Source organism: Thrips palmi, unplaced genomic scaffold (assembly GCF_012932325.1).
Source record: "Thrips palmi isolate BJ-2018 unplaced genomic scaffold, TpBJ-2018v1 HiC_scaffold_16, whole genome shotgun sequence".
Taxonomy (NCBI): domain Eukaryota; kingdom Metazoa; phylum Arthropoda; class Insecta; order Thysanoptera; family Thripidae; genus Thrips; species Thrips palmi.
Genome location: NW_023144625.1, coordinates 6,123,073 through 6,143,720, shown reverse-complemented (window position 1 = coordinate 6,143,720; position 20,648 = coordinate 6,123,073). Strand labels below are relative to the sequence as shown.

The 20,648-nt window shown below is 55.0% G+C and overlaps 2 protein-coding genes across 2 annotated transcripts in view; one reads left to right on the top strand and one right to left on the bottom strand.

Annotated features, from left to right (window-relative positions):
* LOC117643128 (F-box/LRR-repeat protein 12) overlaps window positions 1-20,648 on the bottom strand; it is a 67,286-nt gene that overhangs the window by 43,875 nt on the left and 2,763 nt on the right. The window lies entirely within an intron of this gene.
* LOC117643130 (zinc transporter ZIP13) overlaps window positions 5,499-20,648 on the top strand; it is a 24,607-nt gene continuing 9,457 nt past the window's right edge. Inside the window, exon 1 of the mRNA XM_034381823.1 lies at window positions 5,499-6,171. Within this exon, the coding sequence (XP_034237714.1) occupies window positions 5,925-6,171 (247 nt within the window). The 5' untranslated portion in view covers window positions 5,499-5,924. The remainder of the gene's footprint in view (window positions 6,172-20,648) is intronic.

Here is a 20,648-nt window from a genome sequence, read left to right as displayed (position 1 = left end):
GACATGTTCCGTACTTTTTCCGTACTTTTTTCTCACAGTGCAACAGGCACACCAGCGTGCAGTTTCAGATGCAGTGTTGCCAACCGCTGTCCACACAGTGAATGTGTTGCGGTGAAAGGCTGCACCAACATATTATGGAGGAGATTTTCTCCATAATACCAACGAAATTCATCAAAATATCTATAAGGTACAGTGAATTCTCAATGGTATGTTACGAAGTCAGCTGCACCACCATAATATGGAACATTTTCACCATAATATGGAGAATCTTCACTGTAATAGAACATTTAGAGTGCATCTGCCACCCCTGCCGCGGTGGCACTGGAACGTGACCCAAACGACGAGTATCTCCTCCCTCACAAAAGGTGGAGAGGAGAATGAGGACCCAGGAAGAAGTGAGTAGAAATCGGGATGCTGTAGAAAACGGGCAGGGGAGCGCTAAGCGCGTGCAGCGCGGAGGTCGCGCGTTGAGAGCGCCGTGCGGGTAGGCAACCCAACGGGCGGGTCGGTGGGGCGGGCTGCCTGCCCGACGGCGCGCGGACACCCATGCAGACTGATTCCGCCAGTCGTTTTGGTCGCTCTGTCTCTCTCGCACCGCTACGGGAAACCCCATGAGTGCGAGGGAGACAGAGAGACGAAAACGACTCTCGGAATCAGTCTGCTGGCCAGCCTCGCGTCCTAGCAGCCGCTTTGCGATCTTGGCGACCGCACAGCAACAGGGTGGCTGAGGGGAAGGAAGGGGCCCTCAGTCTGTCCCCTTCCCACCAGGCATCAAAGGATCAACAAGTGAGAGTGGGACAGCCGTGCAGCCGAGGGTGCGAGAGAGCGGCCAGACACACAGACAAACGGACGGTCAGGGAATGCTTGGGTCAGAGAGGCTCTGCAAACTGAAGTGTGTACATAGTACACTCTTATTAGAGCATACTTCCAAGTACACACTTATTTACAGCATACTTGCTAGGTACACACTAAAATAGAGTGTACATTGCATGTACACGCTAAATAAGAGTGTACCTGGCAAGTACACTTAAACTGGCCCATGCTTTTAGATAGGACTTATCGAGTGTATTTTAGCGTGTACATGGAAGGTACACACTTATTTGGCGTGTACTTGCCAGGCACACTCTTTTTTAGCGTGTGCCTAGCAAGTATGCTGTAAATAAGAGTGTACTTGGAAGTATGCTCTAATAAGAGTGTACTATGTACACACTTCAGTTTGCAGAGGGGTTGCAGCAGCAGCGTCCTCTGCACGGTGAAAACTGACCCTGGTTTTCCCAGGGAGCCTATAGAGGACATAAGCGATTTCCAGGGAGTTCCTGGGAAAACCAGGAACCGTTTTTACCGTGTAGCAGAGACTGCTAACTTTCAGACAAATCCATTTTTGCCTAAAGTTGTCTCCAAAAAGGTATAGCCAACGAAGACTTTTGTCACATTGTCTTTCAGCGACTGTGATGTCGCCATGATAGTTTGAATATGGATCAACGATCGAACTACGCAGTGATACTTCCTGGGATTCCTATCGATCAATTTCCGGAAAAAATCCCCTGGGATTCTCAGCAATATTGCATCCTTAACGGCAAGTCCGGCATGACGAAACAGCCAGGAGACGAAGTTGAGCACTGTCGTCTAGGAAACTTCCAGGCCATTGTTTCAGGAAGCGCCGGTCCTGGCGCTTTTATTTTTCCTTCATTTCGATAGAGGAGCTGGTGGAGAAGACGGCCTAGGGGCGGTGCGCCCCCCACGGGCCGATCCAAATTTCCAGTGCATCGCGAATCGTCTTCGGCCTCGAGGAAATGCTACGGTGAGCGAGTGTGAGTGAGGCGGGGCGGAACCGTACTGCCAGACCGCCAGTCAGAAGATCGGTCTGTCGCTCTGTCGCACCATTGTGGATAGCCCCGTGAGTGCGACAGAGACGGAAACGACTCTTCAGAATCGCCCGGCCGATGCAATCCCCGGCCGGGAGTGTCGGGGGCACGATGTGCCGCTCCTGTGTGGCTGCACTCGTTTTCAGGGTTTTCCCGCACAGAAAACACGACGCTGCTTTTCTTTGAAACGAGAAGGGCGATTGGCCGAGGGGGTAAGCACTCGTGTAACCCTGCACACAAAAACCGTGTATTACGCGAATAAACGTAATTGTAATACAATTTTTGGGCCAAATGAGCCAAATTTCGGCTTTTTAATGCCGTAATACACGTGTAATGCACCCGTAATACCGCGTAATATACCGAGTACTCCGTACACTCTAAAAAAAGTTACAGAATTTTGTATCATTTTTGATGCAGGATTTTGTATCACCTGCATTGGTTACAAATATTTGTATAAGTGATACAGAATTTTGTAGCAGATGTGCCGGTTACAGAAAAATGAATCATTTTGGAGCTTGATACAGAAATTTGTTACATGAAGGTTACAATATTATGTTTGTAACATAACTGATACAGAAAATTGTAACTGGATACTAAATTCTGTATCAGAGATTAAAACATAATGTTTTAACGGCAAAATTGAACAGCAGTGCCCATAGAGACAAGTTAAACTTAGAGTTTTCATGTGCTTTTATTTTTCCCGACTCTGAATAAGAGATTCAGTCTCGTGTATGCTTGGCTGGCAAGGCCTCCGTCCCTTACCACGCGCGCCTCAGGTCACCGGCTACCTGCGCCGCTCCCTCCACGGCGTCCGCACAGCGCAGTTGGTAGCGTGGCGGGCCGTCAACCCAGAGTTTGGGGTTCGATTCCCGACTTCTCAGAGTTCATCTGGGAAAGTTGTGACTCGAAGGATGGCATAAGGACCTTCAATGAGACCCACGGAGACTACGTTCGAACAAAATTCTCATTTTGAAGCTTGATTTGGAAGAATAACGACTGTTTACAAATTTTGTAACCGTTACGAAATTCTGTAACCAAGTTACAAAGAAAAAAATTGTATCCATCGTGATACAAATTTCTGTAACACATGTTATTGAAAAAGCTGCGTAACCATGTTACAAAATTCTGTACTGATTTTTTTTAGAGTGTACACAATTTCTTGGAGTGTTTACCCCCTCGCGATTGGCGCAAGCTAGCGGTTCCAGGCAATGACGCTCTACTGCCTCAGCGTTTCAAGAGCCCAACATGAACAAGAAACCCAAAACGAAACCCGCAACTCGAAACGAAACCACGAACCAGCTGCGATGGAAGGAAGCAATCGACCGAAATCACGACTCATACAGTGGCGGTTTTCGCGTGAAACCCGGCAACACTTCAACGTTCCCACGCCCGGCAACTCGTGTATCGCCTTGCGATGAGCGAGCGGGCAGTGTTTGTTGGCATACAAAGTGTAGACCGAAGGTTGTGAAACCGTCACTGGTCCCAAAACGTGGTGTTGGTGACTTTGCATTTTCGAAAAACGTGGCCAAGACGCATGGTCACGTTGCAGTAACGCAGAACGCACTTTCTCCAGAGCAGTAGCGCACCGCAACCGTCGGCACGTCTCTGGCGATTGCGGTGCACAAACATGGATAAAACAGGCGAAAACAAGCGAAAACAGGGCGTGCAGTCCTTCACGTCCACTATGGGATGATGCCTTCGAAAAATCATAAAAAGGGCATTAAAATTTCTCTTAGAAGTCTTTACTATTCGCGCCCTTTTGAAGATGAAATGATTCACGCCGATCAAAAGGCGTGCATCGTTTGCGCCCTTCAAGGGCATAGTTTCCATGCCTTTTGTTTCACCTTCGAAAAGCGCGGCGTAAAAGCGACCTGTTTTGGTGTACCTGCATCGCGGACGGGACCGGGAGGAATAGCCTTGGCCTTGGATACATGCAAATCGGGGATTGGAATAGCTCATCTCGTAACGTTTCCCCGAAACGATCGCACCACTTTGGCATCGTACCGCATCAGGCAAACCTGTTTCTCTTTAGTCTTGTTGTTGTTGCTGCTGCAGAATGACATCTTCTCCATCTTTACACGGTGCCGAGGGGTTCGGCCGTCTGTCCCGACAGAAAAGACTGCATTCGAAACCAGTTCCTATCCGGTGAAGGTAAGACAGTAGACCAACCCTATTGCTCCTTGGGGCCCCAGATTTAGTGAATTTGCGGACGCTCCCTGGGTTGAGTTCAGGAATCAGAAGTACCCCCCTCCCCCTTCCCCCCGGTGGAAAGCTGCAAGGCCAGAAAATCCACACTTTGCCTCTGTCACTAGACAAAAAGTGCTACTTTGTCTCCCCCTTTTCACGCCGGCTCTGGATCCGCCACACAGAACCCTGCCAGTCATGTGTCGGCGAGACCTTCTTAGTAGGAGGGGGCCTCGCCGTGCTTGTTTTGGCTTGCTTGAGGAAAAGCGAAGACCCCGACCCTGGACGGGACGCTTCTGAGAAGTCCTGTGCATTCCCCCAAGCAGCGCGCAACTCATGCCTATCGTCGTCGGAAAACATGCCTTCGTGTTGTTTCCGGATTACATGTTCGGAGGCTGCTCTTCGCAATCTCTGTTGTGCACAGGGGAAGTCACTAAACGTGAAGCCCGTGAAACGGTCTTGCTGTGCTGAAGAAACTCAGAGGCTCCTGTTGGGCTGCTGTTCGGTAGGCAGGCAAGAGTGTATACATACCACCTGGAGTATGGCTGCCGCAAACGCTGTAAACTCGTACAGTACACGGTTGATGGAGTACGTTCTGCTTGCCATGAGATCAGGCCGGATCAGGCTCGCCCCCGAGGTAAAGTGTGCATCCAAACTTGCTCTAGAGAGAGTGAACGTACAGGCTTCATACACCTTTACAAAAGGGGCATTTGACTTTGACTCTCACGGGTTCGCACCCGACCCAAGCCCCTCCTGGGGGAAGGCAACCGGGGCAAATCGGCGGCGGGAGGGGGAGGGAGAGTGAGCAACCTGGTCTCTTTGTCGATCCATCTTCAGGATGACTGCATCAGTCTCATCTGCATATTGCATAATAAGATGCCCATCTTTACCAGGACTGTTGGGCCCCTTTCCCTTTCGTCCCTCCCTCCACTCCACTCCACCCGGGCGGGGCTACCCCCAGGCGAGACGTCCCCCTGGTCAACCGTGAGACTTTCGCCACATGGCGACACAGTCGGTCATTGCCAGTGTCATTACCTCATGACCTGCGAGAGGGTCGTGTGAATCAAACCTCGAAAATAAACCACGCCGGCTGGGTTGCCGGCTGCGAGTCGCAGTTTCCCGCAGCAAAGCGGCGAAGGCTTCTGCTAACTGCGCAGGACGGCGGCCTCGCGTTGCCAACCTTCCGGCGCCGAGGCCCCCGTCGGCGCGGCCGCTCGCTGGGACGGCCCTCGAGGTGCTCGGCCACGTCGCGCGTGCCGCCGCCACCGCGCCGCGCGCCCCGGCCACCCCCGGGAGGACGCGGAGACCACCCCGACGGCCTCCCTTCCGCGCGTCGGCCGGAAACTTTGCCGCCGTGGTGGTGGCAACGTCGCGTGCGCCGTGCGCCGCGGTGCGGGAGGGGGCGGGGGAGAGGGGGAGCGGGCAAGTCGGTGCCTGTGCTGGCTGGCGCGGGACGACTTGTAAACAAAACTCGGGACAGTCTGGCGGAGCTCGGCGGGCGCGTCGTTTCGTTTCGTTTCGTCCGTGAATCAGTGACTCTGTTCGCGACAGCTACACTTTGTGGCTGTGTCTTGCCTGGCGGCGCCACTCGACTCTAGATGGATAAGCAGCTCGCGATTGATCCGCGGCTAGATTGCGCCTGAGCGCGTCGATAGCGGAGTGCAGAGGGAGCTGCTACCTCCATCACGGGGCGGAATCAGTGTGTTCTCCTCGACGACGGAGTGTAGGCAGTGGCCGTCCCCCGAAGCCCTACGCCCTTTCGGTGCTCGTCCCCCGCGCCGTGTCAGCTCCATGTGGTGACTGTGCGTGTGCGCGCGTGTGTGACTCGGCCGTGCTGCGGTGCCTGCCAGTGTCCTGCCCGCCTCCAAGGCCCCCATGTGCTCCACCATGAACGTGAACCAGGCGGACTCGTCGTCCTGCGTCGGGGACTGGGACTGGGCCAACGTGACGACGGCCGACACACTGTACAGGAGGCTGTTCCTGGAGGTGTCGCTGCTGCTGCCGCAGATGGAGTACCACCCCTGGCTGCTGTCGGCCATCGGCTCGGTGGTCGTGGGGCTGAGCGGCGTGCTGCCGCTGCTCGTGATCCCCATCGAGACGGGCGCCAACATGAAGCACGGAGGTGGGTAACATAACCTGACCTGGTCGCGGCCAGGCTAGGCCAGGCTAGGCCAGGCAGGACGCGAGCGGCTGCTTTGTTTTGACTCGCGTTTTCGCGACCGGACTGCCTTGTCGTCTGCCAGGGGTCTTTCTGGGGGGCAGTTTACGTATATTTGGGTGACGAACGGGCCTTTTTGAGTTCTGAAGGTAGCGGGATGACGTTGTCGTTGGCAAAGATGCGGAATGATTGACAGGTCCTTTGTTTTGTTTTGGCTGAGGTCCTTTTTTGGGCGTTGTCACGTCTTAGGAATAGAATTTTATTTCAATTGAGCGTTTTTCTATGACTTCCTTTGTACATTTATTGCGGTTTCTGAGGTGAAAGAAAAATGTCATTTCTAAAATTGGAAGGATTCATCCACCATAGACTAACCTTACTTTCAGAATATTTAAAATTTTTATTTCCTATTTTATCTTTTTCTTGATGTCATTTCGCATCCTTTTCGCCACGACTGGTATCCAATCTAAACTTCACCACAATGGTGTTTTGCCATACTGCAGACTTTGCTTTTTAGTGAAACTTAAAATTCCGTAGGACTTTCTAGAACATTCTATGTAATGCTCCGGGAAGGAAAGTTGAAATTTCAGTGCTTGGGACTCATGTTATAAAGTATGTTAAGCCACAGTACTTTTCAGTCAAGCCTTGTCACACTTCAGAGTTGTATTTGGTAGCAAATTCTTACGCAGTCAATATGATTTGAACAGAAAAAATGACTTTGCTTCCTGCTTCATGACAGGTAAAATAAATAGTAGTCACACATGAGTGTAAGTTCTGTTCTCTTTTTGATTTAGGGTGTGTCAATTAATCCATGCTTAAAATGACAAGAGCAAGGTCCCTTTATCTGCTCAGCACATCCATCATACTGATAAAAAGAGCAAAGAAATTATCCCCTTAAACGGATTGCATTGTGATTTACAATGTATCTTTCATAAGATGAAACACTTTGCGCCTAGTTGTGAAGCTAAAAAAACAGGTCCTTCATTTCCCAGTGTACAAAGTGCACGTAGTTGCCACCCCAAATGTGCCTTGTCATAATAAGTTTTGGACTATCGTTCTCTCACATGATCTGATCTCTGTAGAGCGTTCGTTAATACTCCAATCAATAAATATATCTTTGGGATTATGGCAGGGGTGCGGGCTGGTTGAAATTTTCCCCGAGGACCTATTTGAATTTAAGTTGTCATGTCAATCCAGTGCTACAATGTGAAAACTGAAAAGTGACTGCGGAGATGTAATGTTGACGACAGAGCTGTTGGGTTGGGGGAAACCGTAGCAATGTTGTGCAATGCGGACGGCATTGTGGCAGCCTTGGTGACAGCCCATGTGGGAAATGGGAATTTGCGCTTTATCGAGAAGCAGTGGGCGGAGTGCAGCCGGGTGTGTTGCAGGCGGGGAGGGGGGGGGAGGGGGGGAAGGAGGTGCTCCAGCACTGCTGCCAGGCTGTGATAAGGACCTTATGGCCGCCTAACTCCGCACAGCGCTGTCGTCGCTCTGTCTCTCTCGCACTCAAGGGGCGTCCCGCATCGGTGCGAGAGAGACAGCGCTGGCCGCCTGGCGTCCTAGTCAACAGGCGTGGGCGAAGGGACGCCGCGGCGCAGGTGGCACCATGGTGGCACCAGCCCTGCAGGGCTCGGCCGGTCATGGGACCGGTTCGAAACGGGTTGCCACGGAGACGGCGGGGGCGAGGGCCGAGTGGGCGTCGCGTGGGGTTGGAGGCTGTGGACCGATGCCGACTGGGAGGCCTCTCTCTCGCACTCATGGGGCGCGCCGTACCGGTGCGAGAGAGAGAGGCCGACGACCGCGATCAATCTGCTAGGCGCTGGGCGTCAGTGGCTGTGGCTGGGCCCCAAATGGGCTGTTTGAAAACGGCCGAGGGTGGAATAGAGTCTATTGAAGGTCTAAAAACCATTGAAGGTCTAAAAACCCTTGCAGTCGTCGCCGACCCCAGGCGAGAGAGACAGAATGACGAAAACGACTCTCGGAATCAGACTGCAGAGAGAGACCCCTTGGCTGCGTTTCCGCGGAGAGGCGGTCCGGCCAGTACACTGCAACGGCCTGCGATCTTGCAGTGCCCCAGCTGTGACGCCGCAGACGCGTCGGGAATTTAATCGAGGCGGGCCGGGGCGGCCGAGGACCATTGTCTGGCCGCGTGCGCCGCGGATCGTCGCGGGTTCGTCCGCTACTGCACCGCAGACTGATTCCGAGAGTCGTTTTCGTCGCTCTGTCTCTCTCGCACTCATACGGGCATTTCCTGTGGGTGCGAGAGAGACAGAGCGATGAAATACTGAGTGGGATGATCAGCAGCCTGTACTGCAAATTTGTGTTGCAAACGTGCATGACGTTTCCATCGCGAATTTATATTTTCATGAGAGCTCCCAGTATTTGTTGCATCCCAAGCGCGGATCCAGGGAGGGGGGGGGGGCAAAAGGACAATTGTCCCCCCCCCCCCTGACTCCTAGACAGCCGCCTGAAAGGTAGGCAAAAAGCACCAATTTGCCCCTGTAAGTAGGCAAAAAGTGCTACTTTGCCCCCCCCCCCCTGGGCCGACTCTGGATCCGCCACTGTTGCATCCACGTGACTACAGTGTCATCCACTGGTTTGAAGACATCGGAAGACATCCCTGGTAGGAAAATTAGCCTTTAGGCTTTGACATCGAAGAGGCAAGCAAAATGGTCGCGTGCTCGCCCCGCGTCCTGCGTCTTGCCTTCAATCCAGTGGCGGATCAAGGGCCGGCCTGCCGAGGGAGGGGCGAGTTAGTAGCACTGTTTGCCTACTCACAGGGGCTGAGTGGGGCCCTTTCCCTAGCCTCCAGGGGCAATAGGCCCAGGAGAGTGGTACATTATAATGTATTAGGATACATCCTTATGCCCCTCTTTTCTTCCCTTCTGGATCCGCGCCTGCTTCAATCCACTGCCGAAGCAGAGCGCACAGTGGGCCAGAAGACTGGAGGCGGCCAAAACTCTGGACGCGTTTTGAGCTCCAGAGTCGCTAAATGGGACTCGAACCGAACGTGTGACCCCACCAATGGATTCCTCGTTCGGAGAGCAATCCATTGGTGGAGTCACACGTTCGGTTCGAGTCCCATTTAGCGACTCTGGAGCTCAAAACGCGTCGAGAGTTTTGGCCGCCTCCACCGGTCTTCTGGCCCACTGTGGAGCGCCTCGCCTGGCCTGTGCCCATGGCAGCGCATGGCAGCCCAGGGGGTCGATTAGAGGGTCGATAAGGGGGTCGATTATCGACCCGACGACCTTTCTGTTTTCTGCCCCGGCTTGCCTATTTTGCATGCCGTGCCTATGCCGTGCCTATGGGCGTGAAGTGCGCTGCTCCACACAACTCGTTCCTACGCCGGCCGGACCTAAGCTCCGACTTCGAGTTTTGGGTCGGTCCCTTGTGTGGTTGTCCACCTCGGAAGCAACGACACCGTTTACCTGCAGCCGGATTCCGAAAGTGGTCTTCGTCGTTGTGTCTCTCTTGCGCTCATGGGGCGCCCCGTATAGGTGTAAGAGAGACAGCGATGAAAACTACTCTCGGAATCTGCCAGGCGCGGATAGGGGGGGGGCGGATGGGGTTTTTGCCCCCAGCCCCTGGATAGCCGCCTGAAAGGTAGGCAAAGAGTGCTACTTTGCCCCTGTAAGTAGGCGAAAAGTGCGACTTCCCCCCCATAAGCCGCCTCTGGATCCGCCACTGGAATCTGCTGGCTACTAACTTATGCCCTGCCCCCGGCGGCGTGATTGCGCGTGAGTCAGCGGCACGCGACTGTTGCTGCGAACGCTGCGCAGACTGAGAGTCGCCCTGTCTCTCTCGCACCCGTGGGGCGTCCCCCCCGTACAGGTGCGAGAGTGACAGCCACGAAAACAACTCTCGGAATTAGTCTACAGGCTTCCAAGGGTCAAAGGGCAACAAACCTCACTTTCATCAATTTAGGATGAGTCCTGCTTCCACGGTCTGTGGAGGTTGTCCTCATACCCCCCAAGTAGAGGGTAGTTGCTGCGGGCGGGACTCTGCCTGCATTTGAGGTTTGCAGTCTGAGTCCTTCGCTTACAGTAGCTGCTTACTCGAGCGCTAGAGGTCTGCTGAGGCCTAACAGCGCTGATGATGATGTAGTAACTCTGAGCTTCGCATATTGTTCCGTTTGAGTTGAGACAAACGTGGCTAAAAGTCTTAATTTCGTAAATTGTTTTCTACCACTCTTTGCCCGACGTAGCTTCGGGTCAACGGTCAGCCCTCTGGCATGAAACGAACAAGTGTTTTGTCGCTCTGTCTTCCTCGCACCCTCACGGAAAGCCCTAGGAGTGCAAGAGAGACCAGTGACAAGAGCATTGTACGGAGTCTGCCGGTAGGGAAGCCTGAGTTCACGAGCGGTTACACACAGTGTACTTTGGGCGAGGTGCCGCCGCCTGTGTCTGTGTGTGCGTGTCTTCCCAGGCATTGGGACAAACATGACAACACTCGACTGGTGTGCATCAGTATGTTTTGTGTGGTACTTATGCCCTGTTGGTGGGAGGGGTGTCTCTCTCGCCCTCGCTCTCTCTCTCTGTCTCTCTCTCTCTGTCTCTCTCTCTCTGTCTCTCTCTTCTCTCTCTCTCTCTCTCCTCTCTCTCTCTCTCTCTCTCTCTGCTCTCTCTCTCTCTGCTCTCTCTCTCCTCTCTGCTCTCTCCTCTCCTCTCTCTCTCTCTCTCTCTCTGCTCTCTCTCTCTCTGCTCTCTCTCTCTCTGCTCTCTCTCTCTCTCTCTCTCTTCTCTCTCTCTCTCTCTCTGCTCTCTCTCTCTCTCTGCTCTCTCTCTCTCTGCTCTCTCTCTCTCTGCTCTCTCTCTCTCTCTGCTCTCTCTCTCTCTGCTCTCTCTCTCTGCTCTCTCTCTCTGCTCTCTCTCTCTCTGCTCTCTCTCTCTCTGCTCTCTCTCTCTCTCTGCTCTCTCTCTCTCTGCTCTCTCTCTCTCTGCTCTCTCTCTCTGCTCTCTGCTCTCTCTCGTCCAGTGCGCCCCGCATAGGTGCGAGAGAAACAGACTGACAGGATCCGTCGCTCAGAATCAGCCCTGCGCAGAGATGCCCCCTCCCCTCACGATGGGGCGGGTCTGGTGGCTGACGCACGAAGGGTGCTGCTATGGGTAGGGCGGTGTCGACGGGTTGAGGCGACCTTGGCTGCACTGCGCGGTGAGAACGCGAAGGTCGATCCAAAATCGATTTCCACTAATCGCGAATTCGAGAGCAGTCAGTCGCGTGCTGGCGTCGTCGGGTGGAATGCACCCAGTGTGCAAAGCAGGGTGCGCACGCAACAGTCCGCCGTCGGGGCAGCACGCACACACTCGCAGTACCAACACCTTTGACGCGCGAAGCAAGACACACCAACACCTCGACGCTTCACTCACTCACTCTCTCACTCACTCTCTCACTCACTCACTCTATCACTCACTCTATCACTCACTCTCTCACTCTCTCACTCTCTCACTCCCTCACTCCCTCACTCCCTCAAACTCTCTCACACCCACACACTACACAGACTGTGGAGGGAGAGGTGGGCCGCGGGGTGGGCCCAGCCTCCCGTTGTCCCCGTGTGTGGCACACTGTGTGCTGTGGGTGATAAGAAGACGCGCCTTGGCCGTGATAGCGAGCGAGGGCCTCTCGGCTGGACGGACCGCCCGCCCGTCACTCGAAAAACTTTTGGAAATTTGCCACCGCTCTGCTGCAGCGTAAGAGCACTAGCAGCCGCTTTCTGTGGCTGGTTGCCTCCTCTGCCCCTCCCTATTTTTCCAGGCGGATCCAGATGGGTTCAGGGGAAGAGGTGACGTTAGCAAAAATTACAAAAAAGTGTCTCGTGCAACTTTTTGCCTACCTTCCGGACGGGGCTGGAAAGGGGGTGGCTCCTCCAGCCCTCCCCCCTCGTTCCCTTCCCCTGGATCCCCCCCCCCCCCTTTCTCTCGGGCCACAGGACCACAGGACCGCGTGGCCGTGGCTGCGCTGGAGGACGCGGCGCGCTCGTGCGGAAAATGTTGTCAATAGGTTTTCGGGAGGGGAAGGGGGGGGGGGCAACCTTGACGTCATCTCTTTAGCCCTTTTTGCTCGCGGAGGCAAGCCAAGCCGAATGAATGGTGTGCCACTGTAAGGCGGCTGCACGGTGTGGGAGTGGCTGGCGACAGAGTTGGCGATATTTTCAGGAAAATTAGGAACTTACGAGATTGTGGGTTTTGTGTTGAGCGTTACTATCTACATTCCACATGGATGGATGGATGGGGATGGATGGTCGGACAATCGTGACCAAAATTTTGGGTGATGGCACCAGTCTTGCCCAAATTTGGACCGTTAAATAATCGTTGCCGAAATTAGCGTTATGTAGGCTACCTTGCTAATCCTAATCTGGATTCTTTCTGGGGCGTTACCAGTCGTGACGCCAAACGGGTATCCGAACGCATTGCACCGATGGACGCAATATTCTTAGTCACAGCCGCATAGTCTTTGGAATCGCGGTGCTCTGGGGTCAAAGTTGAGGGGAAGGGACTGTACTCGCCGAGTCCGGCTCGGTTCCCAAGCGGGACTGCCATGGCTTGCCCAGGCACGACACGCTCGTCGGCTCAGCCTGTTCGGCTGATTGATTGATCGGCCGATAACGCCGACACGACGCAAAGCACGTCTACACTCCAATTTTCGTACCGACGAGTCGGCACTCGTCGCCGCCCAGGTATTTATACGATTCGAGTCGTTGGCCGGATGGCCGATGCCGTCGGGGCGCGCAAACTTCACACTATTTTGCCATTTTCAATTTTATTTTTTTTAACGGTTAGAAGTTTAAAAAAAGATAATGGTATAGAATATTAAAAATTAAATTTTAAATGTGAGTCACTCTATGTATTACTATTTTTTTCTAACGCTAGCCGTTTACAAAATTTATTCGTGGTTTTATGACTAAATCGTGGATGGCATTTTTATCCTTTCATTACATGGACGGCGTCCTTTGGACGCACGAAGTCCTTAACTAATTAATTGACATTCTCGTACCGGAACTTTAGCCTTGAATTTGTCATCGAATATGACAATCAAAATGTTCACAGTGCAGCACTCTCGTGAGGCTCTCCAAGAAGGCTCTCCAGGAAAGCTCTCCAGGAGCGTGCTTTCTTCGGAGGCTCTCCAAGAAAGCTCTCCAGGAGTGTGCTTTCTTCGGAGGCTCTCGACGAAAGCTCTCCGGGAGTGTGCTTTTTCGGAGGCTCTCCAAGAAAGCTCTCTAGGAGTCGGCTTTCTTCGAACATTCTCCAAGAAAGCTCTCCAGGGGTTGCCTTCTTCGGAGATTCTCCAAGAAAGCTCTCCAGGGGCGTGCCTTCTTCGGAGATTCTCCAAGAAAGCTCTCCAGGGGTTGCCTTCTTCGGAGATTCTCCAAGAAAGCTCTCCAGGGGCGTGCTTTCTTCGGAGATTCTCCAAGAAAGCTCTCCAGGAGTGTGCTTCCTTCGGAGGCACTAGGCTATATGTAGCCGGCCTGCACTGCGATGCCCCGGACACTTGTCGCTATCGGTGGGTCCTCGCGCACTGTGCCACTCCGCGCCACTTGCATTGTGCCCAGCGGCCATTTCCTCGTGTCTGCCTGGCTTATCGTGCTCGTCGCCTGTTTGGGGCCGCGGCTGGTGCGTTTTCGTCGCGCCGCCATGTGCGTGGGTTCAAGTACCGGCAGCGGTGGAACTCGGCGGCTTTCGTATCGTGACGTCCTTCGTGGATGACGTTTTGGTCTGTTTCACACTTACTTGAGGCTTTGCGAGGCGATATGTGAGATGTCGGGGGTCTCACCGCCAGTGACAATGTGTTCACTGCACTGTAAGTGCCTTACGGCTTAGGAACCAACGCGCATTATTGTGGGAGATTTTCTCCGCAATGCGAAAGAAATTCGACAAAAAAACGTACAAAGGTACCGTGAATTTTTCAGAGGTTAAGTCACAAAGGCGGCTGCACCACCATAGTACGAAGAATTTTCATCATAGCGTGGATCTTCACCAATGCTACTTTTAGAGCGTGTGTCTTTTTGATTTGTGAAAAGTGGCTTTTGTCGTGCTTGCGTCGAGCATCCGGGTTGTCGTGTTGTCGAGTGGGAGACTTCGCGCAGCCTCGGCGCATGCATGCATGTCGTACTTGAGAGCTCCTATCCCCCCTCCCCCCTTCCCCCTCCCCCTCCCCCCCCCCCTCCCCTCCCCCCCCTCCCCCCCCCTCCCCCCCCCCCCCTCCCTACCCCCGCGAGTCGCGGCCGCGGCCTGATCTTTTTGACGCGAGGCGCGACTCCGCGGCCGGCCGGTCCAGCGTTCCCAAACTCACGAAGCCGCGAGGCGTGTGTGTGCGTCCGCGGGACGTCGGGGGGAAGGGCGTGGCGGGGCGTGGCGAGGCGTCGCGGGGCGTCGCGGGGCGTCGCGGGGCGTCGGGGGGAAGGGCGTGGCGGGGTGGGGGCGTGGGGGGGGCGGGGCGGGGGGGGGCGGGGAAGGGCGTGGCGTGGGGGGGCGGGGGGGGGCGGGGCGGGGCGTGGGGGGCGCGGCGGGGCGGGGCGGGGCGTGGGGGGGAAGGGCGTGGCGTGGCGGGGCGGGGCGTGGCGGGGCGGGGCGTGGCGGGGCGTGGCGGGGGGGGGCACTGCCCTTGGCGGCAGGGCCGGCACTTGATGGGCTGGTTGATTTTGTTTGGTAGTGGACAAAGGCGCGATCATAAGTGGCCCTTCCCTTGTAGTGTAGTGAAAACTGCCATCCATTTACTGGGGCAAAGTTTGTGTGAAGTTTAACTTCATTCAATTTGGCTGCTTTCAAAACCGCAATATCTATTTTATGCATTCCTATTAAATTTTATACGTTTACTAAGTATTACAATAAACTGCACTTCATAATCGGCGAAAGCAGTTTTTCTCGTGCGAAAAATAGAGATACACTACTAAATTTGCTTAGAATACTTCGTTAGATTCTCACCGGGGGCTGTGCTGGAGAGGACACGGACTGACACACTTTTCTTCCACCCTGCTAATGTATTGCGGCGGCCAGAGCAGAGTGTTGCCGGCCGGATGGTTTTGCGTCGAGGCTCTGAGTCGTCTTCGTCGCTCTGTCTCTCTCGCACTCAAGGGGGCGTCCCGTGTAGGTGCGAGAGAGACAGAGCGACGAAAGCGACTCTCGGAATCGGTCTGCGGAGCCCTTTGCCGGGCTTTTGGCGGCGCGGCTTCTCGGAACCGCGATTGCTTTCTGCGTTGCGGCCAATTCACTCCTCCGCCGCCTCGGTGAGCGAGTCTGCCGGAATCGTCGCTGGCGCGGATTCCAGTCGGTTCCTCTGGTCTGGGGCTCGGGTTTCTTCCTCGCCGAGTTGTCCAGCGGGGCGGACAGACGGACGGACAAACAGACAAACAGACAAACAGACAAACAAACAGACAGACAGACAGACGGGAAAACGGCGTGAAACAGAGCAAAAGTGCGTCCCCGGAAGAGTGCCGCCAGGAGAGAGACGGCCGCCCCGAGTGGAAACTAGAGGCGAGACTTACTTTTATTACTGTCTACTGAGTCGTCGAAATGTGGCGAGACAGCGTGCGTCCGGTACACTTCGCATACTGTATCCGTTATCAAATTATGGAGCTTAGCTTGTCTGCCTCCACATGGGCCGAAGATACTTTGCGGCGACTTTCGCTCGCTCACCCTACGCCCCCTGGCCTCCTGGCTCCTTGCCTTGGTAAAAGTGCACTTGCGTCGAAACGGTTTACGCTTTGAATGGCGTCCAAGCACTATACGTAGAGGGTTGGTTTGCTGAGGAACCAGGGGTAAGTTGGGGAAGGAAAGTGCAGGTTAAGGAAAGTACAGCCTCTGTGGCCCACTGCATCGAGTTGACAGGTACTGTCACTTCACTCGCAGAATTTCATGTTTTGTTGAAATGACGACAAGATATCAGCTGCATGAGAGTACTTTACCCTGTCATTTTCTCCTCCAATGTGTGGGAGACTGTCCCGGACAGCAGCGCCCCCCGCAGCGCCCAATACTTGTTGGAACAAGCAGATGTTTTTGTTTTTTTCGCGCGCCGCGGCCGGGCCTGCGATTATGGGTACCGCCGCCGCCGTGCTTCCTCGTCGCGTTGGCGTTTGTTTTGCTCTCGGTGTTGCTGCTTGGGGCTGGGCCGGTGACGCGTGGGGCTCGTTTGCATCTCGCGGCGCGGCACTTTCGCCTGTCTTCCGGGGAACGCCGCGCCCCGCCCCCCCCCCCCCGCCCCCCCCCCCCCCCCCCCCCGCCCCCCCCCCCCCCCCCCCCCCCCCCACCCCCCCCCCGCCCCACCCCGCCACGTGGAGTCATTGGACTGCATCGGCCACCACGTCGAGATCGCGCCGCTCATCGCGAGGAACAGCAGCAGCCGTCGGCGTCGCCGCCTGCTCCGATTTGTTGTTATCGCCGAGGCGAACTTCGGCCCCAGTGCGGTGCTCGTATCTGCCTTTCCGCCGTTCTGCATGCCGTGCCGTGCCGCTGCTGCTGTGGGCCTCGATGCACGCGTCGCAGCGTCACGGCACGGCACGATACAAGGCACGGCACGGCTTGATGCACAGTGTGCCAGAAGACCGGTGGAGGCGACAAAAACTCTAGACGCGTTTTGAGCTCCAGAGTCGCTAAACGGGACTCGAACCGAACGTGTGACCCCACCAATGGATTGCTCTCCGGACGAGGAACCCATTGGTGGGGTCACACTTTCGGTTCGAGTCCCATTTAGCGAGTCTGGAGCTTAAAACGCGTCTAGACTTTTTGCCGCCGTGAACGGTCTATTGAGGGGTCACACGCTCGGTTTGAGTCCCATTTGGCGACTCTGGAGCTCAAAACGCGTCTAGACTCTTTGGCCTCTCGAACGGTCTTCTGGCACACTGTGTGACGCAGTGCGGTGACAAGACTATAGCCTGTTGCACTTGGTTTCGTTTGGTATTGTCTCTGCGATCCAACTTCGCTGCACCGACCGCTGCCGCGCCCAAACCCCGCAGCATGGCGATTTCCCCGCATCTTTTCCTCCTCTATCTGCCCCTTTTGGGTGCTCGACAGTGCTCTGTCTCTGTTTGGACTCGTGTTTGGACTTGTCACGACGGCACTGGCCGGTCCGGCCGTGCGTGACGCATCGCTACTTGCAGTTGCACGCGAGTGGACGCAGTGACACAACAAGTTCGGCCTGCGCTTCCCTCCTCCTGGGAGGCTCACTTTCCCCCAGGGGGAGGGGGGGGGGGGGGGTGGGGGAGGTTCAGAAGTGGAGTCTCAAGTTGAGTTCTGCGACAACCTTTACATGCGAACTCAGCGGTTTTCTGCTGTGCTGTCTGGCAGTCAGCCTGCGCGGTAGGCAACCCTCGCGCAGCCGTGCGCGCTACAGCGGCGCGCTGCCTCCCTCGCAGGCTGGCCGCCAGCTCGACGCGGCGTGACCCGATCCCGCACGCCGCACTGTAAAAAATTCCGTACTTTTGTACGGAAATGGTACAGAAAAATATAGTACGGAGGTACGGAGAAAAGTACGGAACGTTCCGTAGTTGGCAAGTACGGACGGTCCAGGCAAATTATTGGCCAGACATGTTCCGTACTTTTTTCTCGCAGTGCAGGCGGGTGGAGTCTCCTTTTACTGTTTGGGTTTGGTCCATGCGTATCCGTCCTCGCGGAAGTGTGCTTATGCCGACGGAGAGAGACTCACAGTCCGATAAACATGCAGGCAGACAGCGACTTGCAAGGAGGGCGGATAGACAGGCCGTCAACACGTCTCTCTGTTTTTGTTTTGTTGTCACGTGACGGAGCACGGTAGGACCGCGTGTGCACGCGGAGCGAGGCGATAAGTGTTCCGTTGCAGTGGCGTTGCGGGGGGGGGCGGGGCGGGGCGTGGATATGGGAGCGGCGGCGCGTCGTCTGTCGCGCTGGATGCTTGTCTTCACTGTACACCGCCGCGAGATGACTGCAGGAACAGGAACAAAGAGGGCCTGACGGACACGCCGTCTGAGCGGCACTCGGACCGTTGTGCGTCTGCAGACCGATGCCGACGACAGCCTCTCTCTTCGTCGCTCTGTCTCTCTCGCACTCATGGTGCGCCCCGTGTAGGTGCGAGAGAGACGGAGCGACGAAAACGACTCTCGGAATCGACGTCCCGCCTATGCCCACCTGTTGTCGGCTGTCGCGCCGCGCTGCTGCATCCGCGTCGCATCGCGTGCCGTTCGCGGCGAGAGCAGTCTGTCTCTCTCGCACTCATGGGGCGTCCCGTAGAGGTGCGACGAAAGCGCACTGTTCGGAGTCAGACTCTCCTTGCCACCGTGGCGGGTGTCAAGGGCTGCATACTTGTTCCGAGTCGTCTTTGTTTTTGTCCCCCTGGGGTCCCCCCACCTACAGGGGGCGCCCTTTTCCCCCCCTTTGTTTTTGCCCACCTAAGGGGTTTTGGGGGGCATCACTTAGGGAAAATTTAATGCATTGAATTTACGCACCTAACCCTTTGGGATTTAGGGCAACCCCAAAAACCCCTTGGTAATGTTGGGGGAATAGGAAACACTTTTCGCTTAGCTTTGAAATTGAGGAATCCTCTGCGTTTGGATTTTTGTTTTTACTTTCCCCCTCAGGCCGTGGGTTTGGATCCGCCACTGGACACCCAACAACGGCGCTGTTTTCGTTTTCGCACCAAAAGGGTTTTAAACTGCCGCTTTTCGGCTGCTTGCTTGTTGTACTTAGTTCCGCTCGTTTCGCTTGTCATTTGGTACGCAATCACTGCCCTTTCCCCCCCTCCCCCCCCCCTCCGTCTTGGCCCGCTGTCCCCGGGCCCCCCCCCCCACCCCCCCCGGGCCGCTTTACGGCCTTGGATCGCCAACACGAGGAGGAGTAAGGGGGTCCCCCCGTGGCACGCCGCCCGGCGACGCGACGCGCAAGTCCGCCGCCGCCGAACCACCGGGAAAACTCCGGCGAGGCACCGGCTGGGCGGCCAGCGAAGACAAGCCGCGGCTTTGTTTTCGAGCTCCTGCCTGGTGAAACAAAGGCATTAAAATTATGCCCTTTAAGTGCGTAAACGATTTACGCCCTTCACTGCAAAAAATTTGTGGTTTTGGAAGGGGAAAATTTCGGGAAAAAAATTTAAAGGGTAAAAAGGGGGCCTTCTGTACTGGTTCTCTGTGGTCCCCCTAAGGGTTATGAAACTACAAAAACATGTACGAACCTGTGGTTGGCCGGTCGGCGGCCGGGAAAAAATGAAAGAATATTCCGTGAAAAAATTCGGGACTTTTTTTACAGTGTTTTGGGAAAAATAGTTTTTGCCTTTTTGGGAAAGGGGGGTTTAAAAATTTTGCGAAATTTTACCATTTCCCCTTCCCAAGGGTAAAAAATTTTTTGCCCCGGGGGGGGCGTTAAAAAAATTTATTACTCTAAAGGGGGTAATTTTTTTGCCTTTGTTTTACCAAATTTGCTGTTCGATTTTCGATTTATAAACTAATTAAATTTTTTTTCGTTTCTGTTTTTCCCGGTCGCAAACCCGTTAACTTAGGGGCCTATCAGCGATGATTTGGGGTGCATTTGGAGCAGTCCTTTTTGTAAACAATTGAAGCTTTCTGGGGGGGGGGGGGGGGGGGCAGACCAATGGGGGATTGCTGTAGGAGGGTCACCAGTGAGACCCCACGGGGGAGGGCGTTCCCTTTTTTTTTGGGGGTTTTCAAAACGCTTTTTTTGCTTTTCTCCAAAACCCAAGAAAATTTGCCAAAGGAAACGGGGCCCCCTTTCCGGGGAAAAAAAAACCAAAACCTGATTTAAAAAAAGTAAGAAATTGTTGGTCAATTATTTGCCTGACCCGCCGTACTGCCAACCCCCCCCGGAAACCCCCGGGGGGGAAAAATTTTTTTTCCGACCCCGTTTAAAAGGGTTTTTTTTCAAATGGAGCAAGTACGGACGTTCCGTACTTTTTTCCGTACTTCCGTGTGCCATTTCCGTACAAAATTTGGGGAATTTTTACAGTGTGCCGGGGACAATAGTCCTTCCTCAGCCGTGCTTCGGCCGGGTGCTGTGCTGGCCTGCGGGGGCCCCGATGGATAAATGGGAAGGGCTTTCCGAACGGTGCCTCTGTCTCTTCGCACTCGTGTGGCGTCCCGTGCGGGTGCGAGAGAGAGAGAGAGGGGTAGACCGCGGGAGCGCTGCCCGGGAAGGGCGGCTGCCCAGCCTCGCGAAGGGCCAACCGCGGCGAGGTTTGGCCCTTCGGTTGCCATGGCGACACGGCCAGGGGTCCAGCAGACGATCCCCAGAGTCTTTTCTCGCTCTGTCTCTCTCGCACCCATACGGACGTCCTGCGAGTGCGAGAGAGACAGAGCGACGAAAGGGACTCTCGGGATCGGTCTGCAGTTAGCGGAGCCCTGACGCAAGGCGCACGCCGGGTGGGCAGCCTCTGTGTCGCGGTGAACGACTGCAGGTACACTGCGGGACGTCGCGAGCGCGAGTTGGCCCTTTGCCGGTCCTGCTTCGAATTTGGCCCACGCCGGTGGTTTC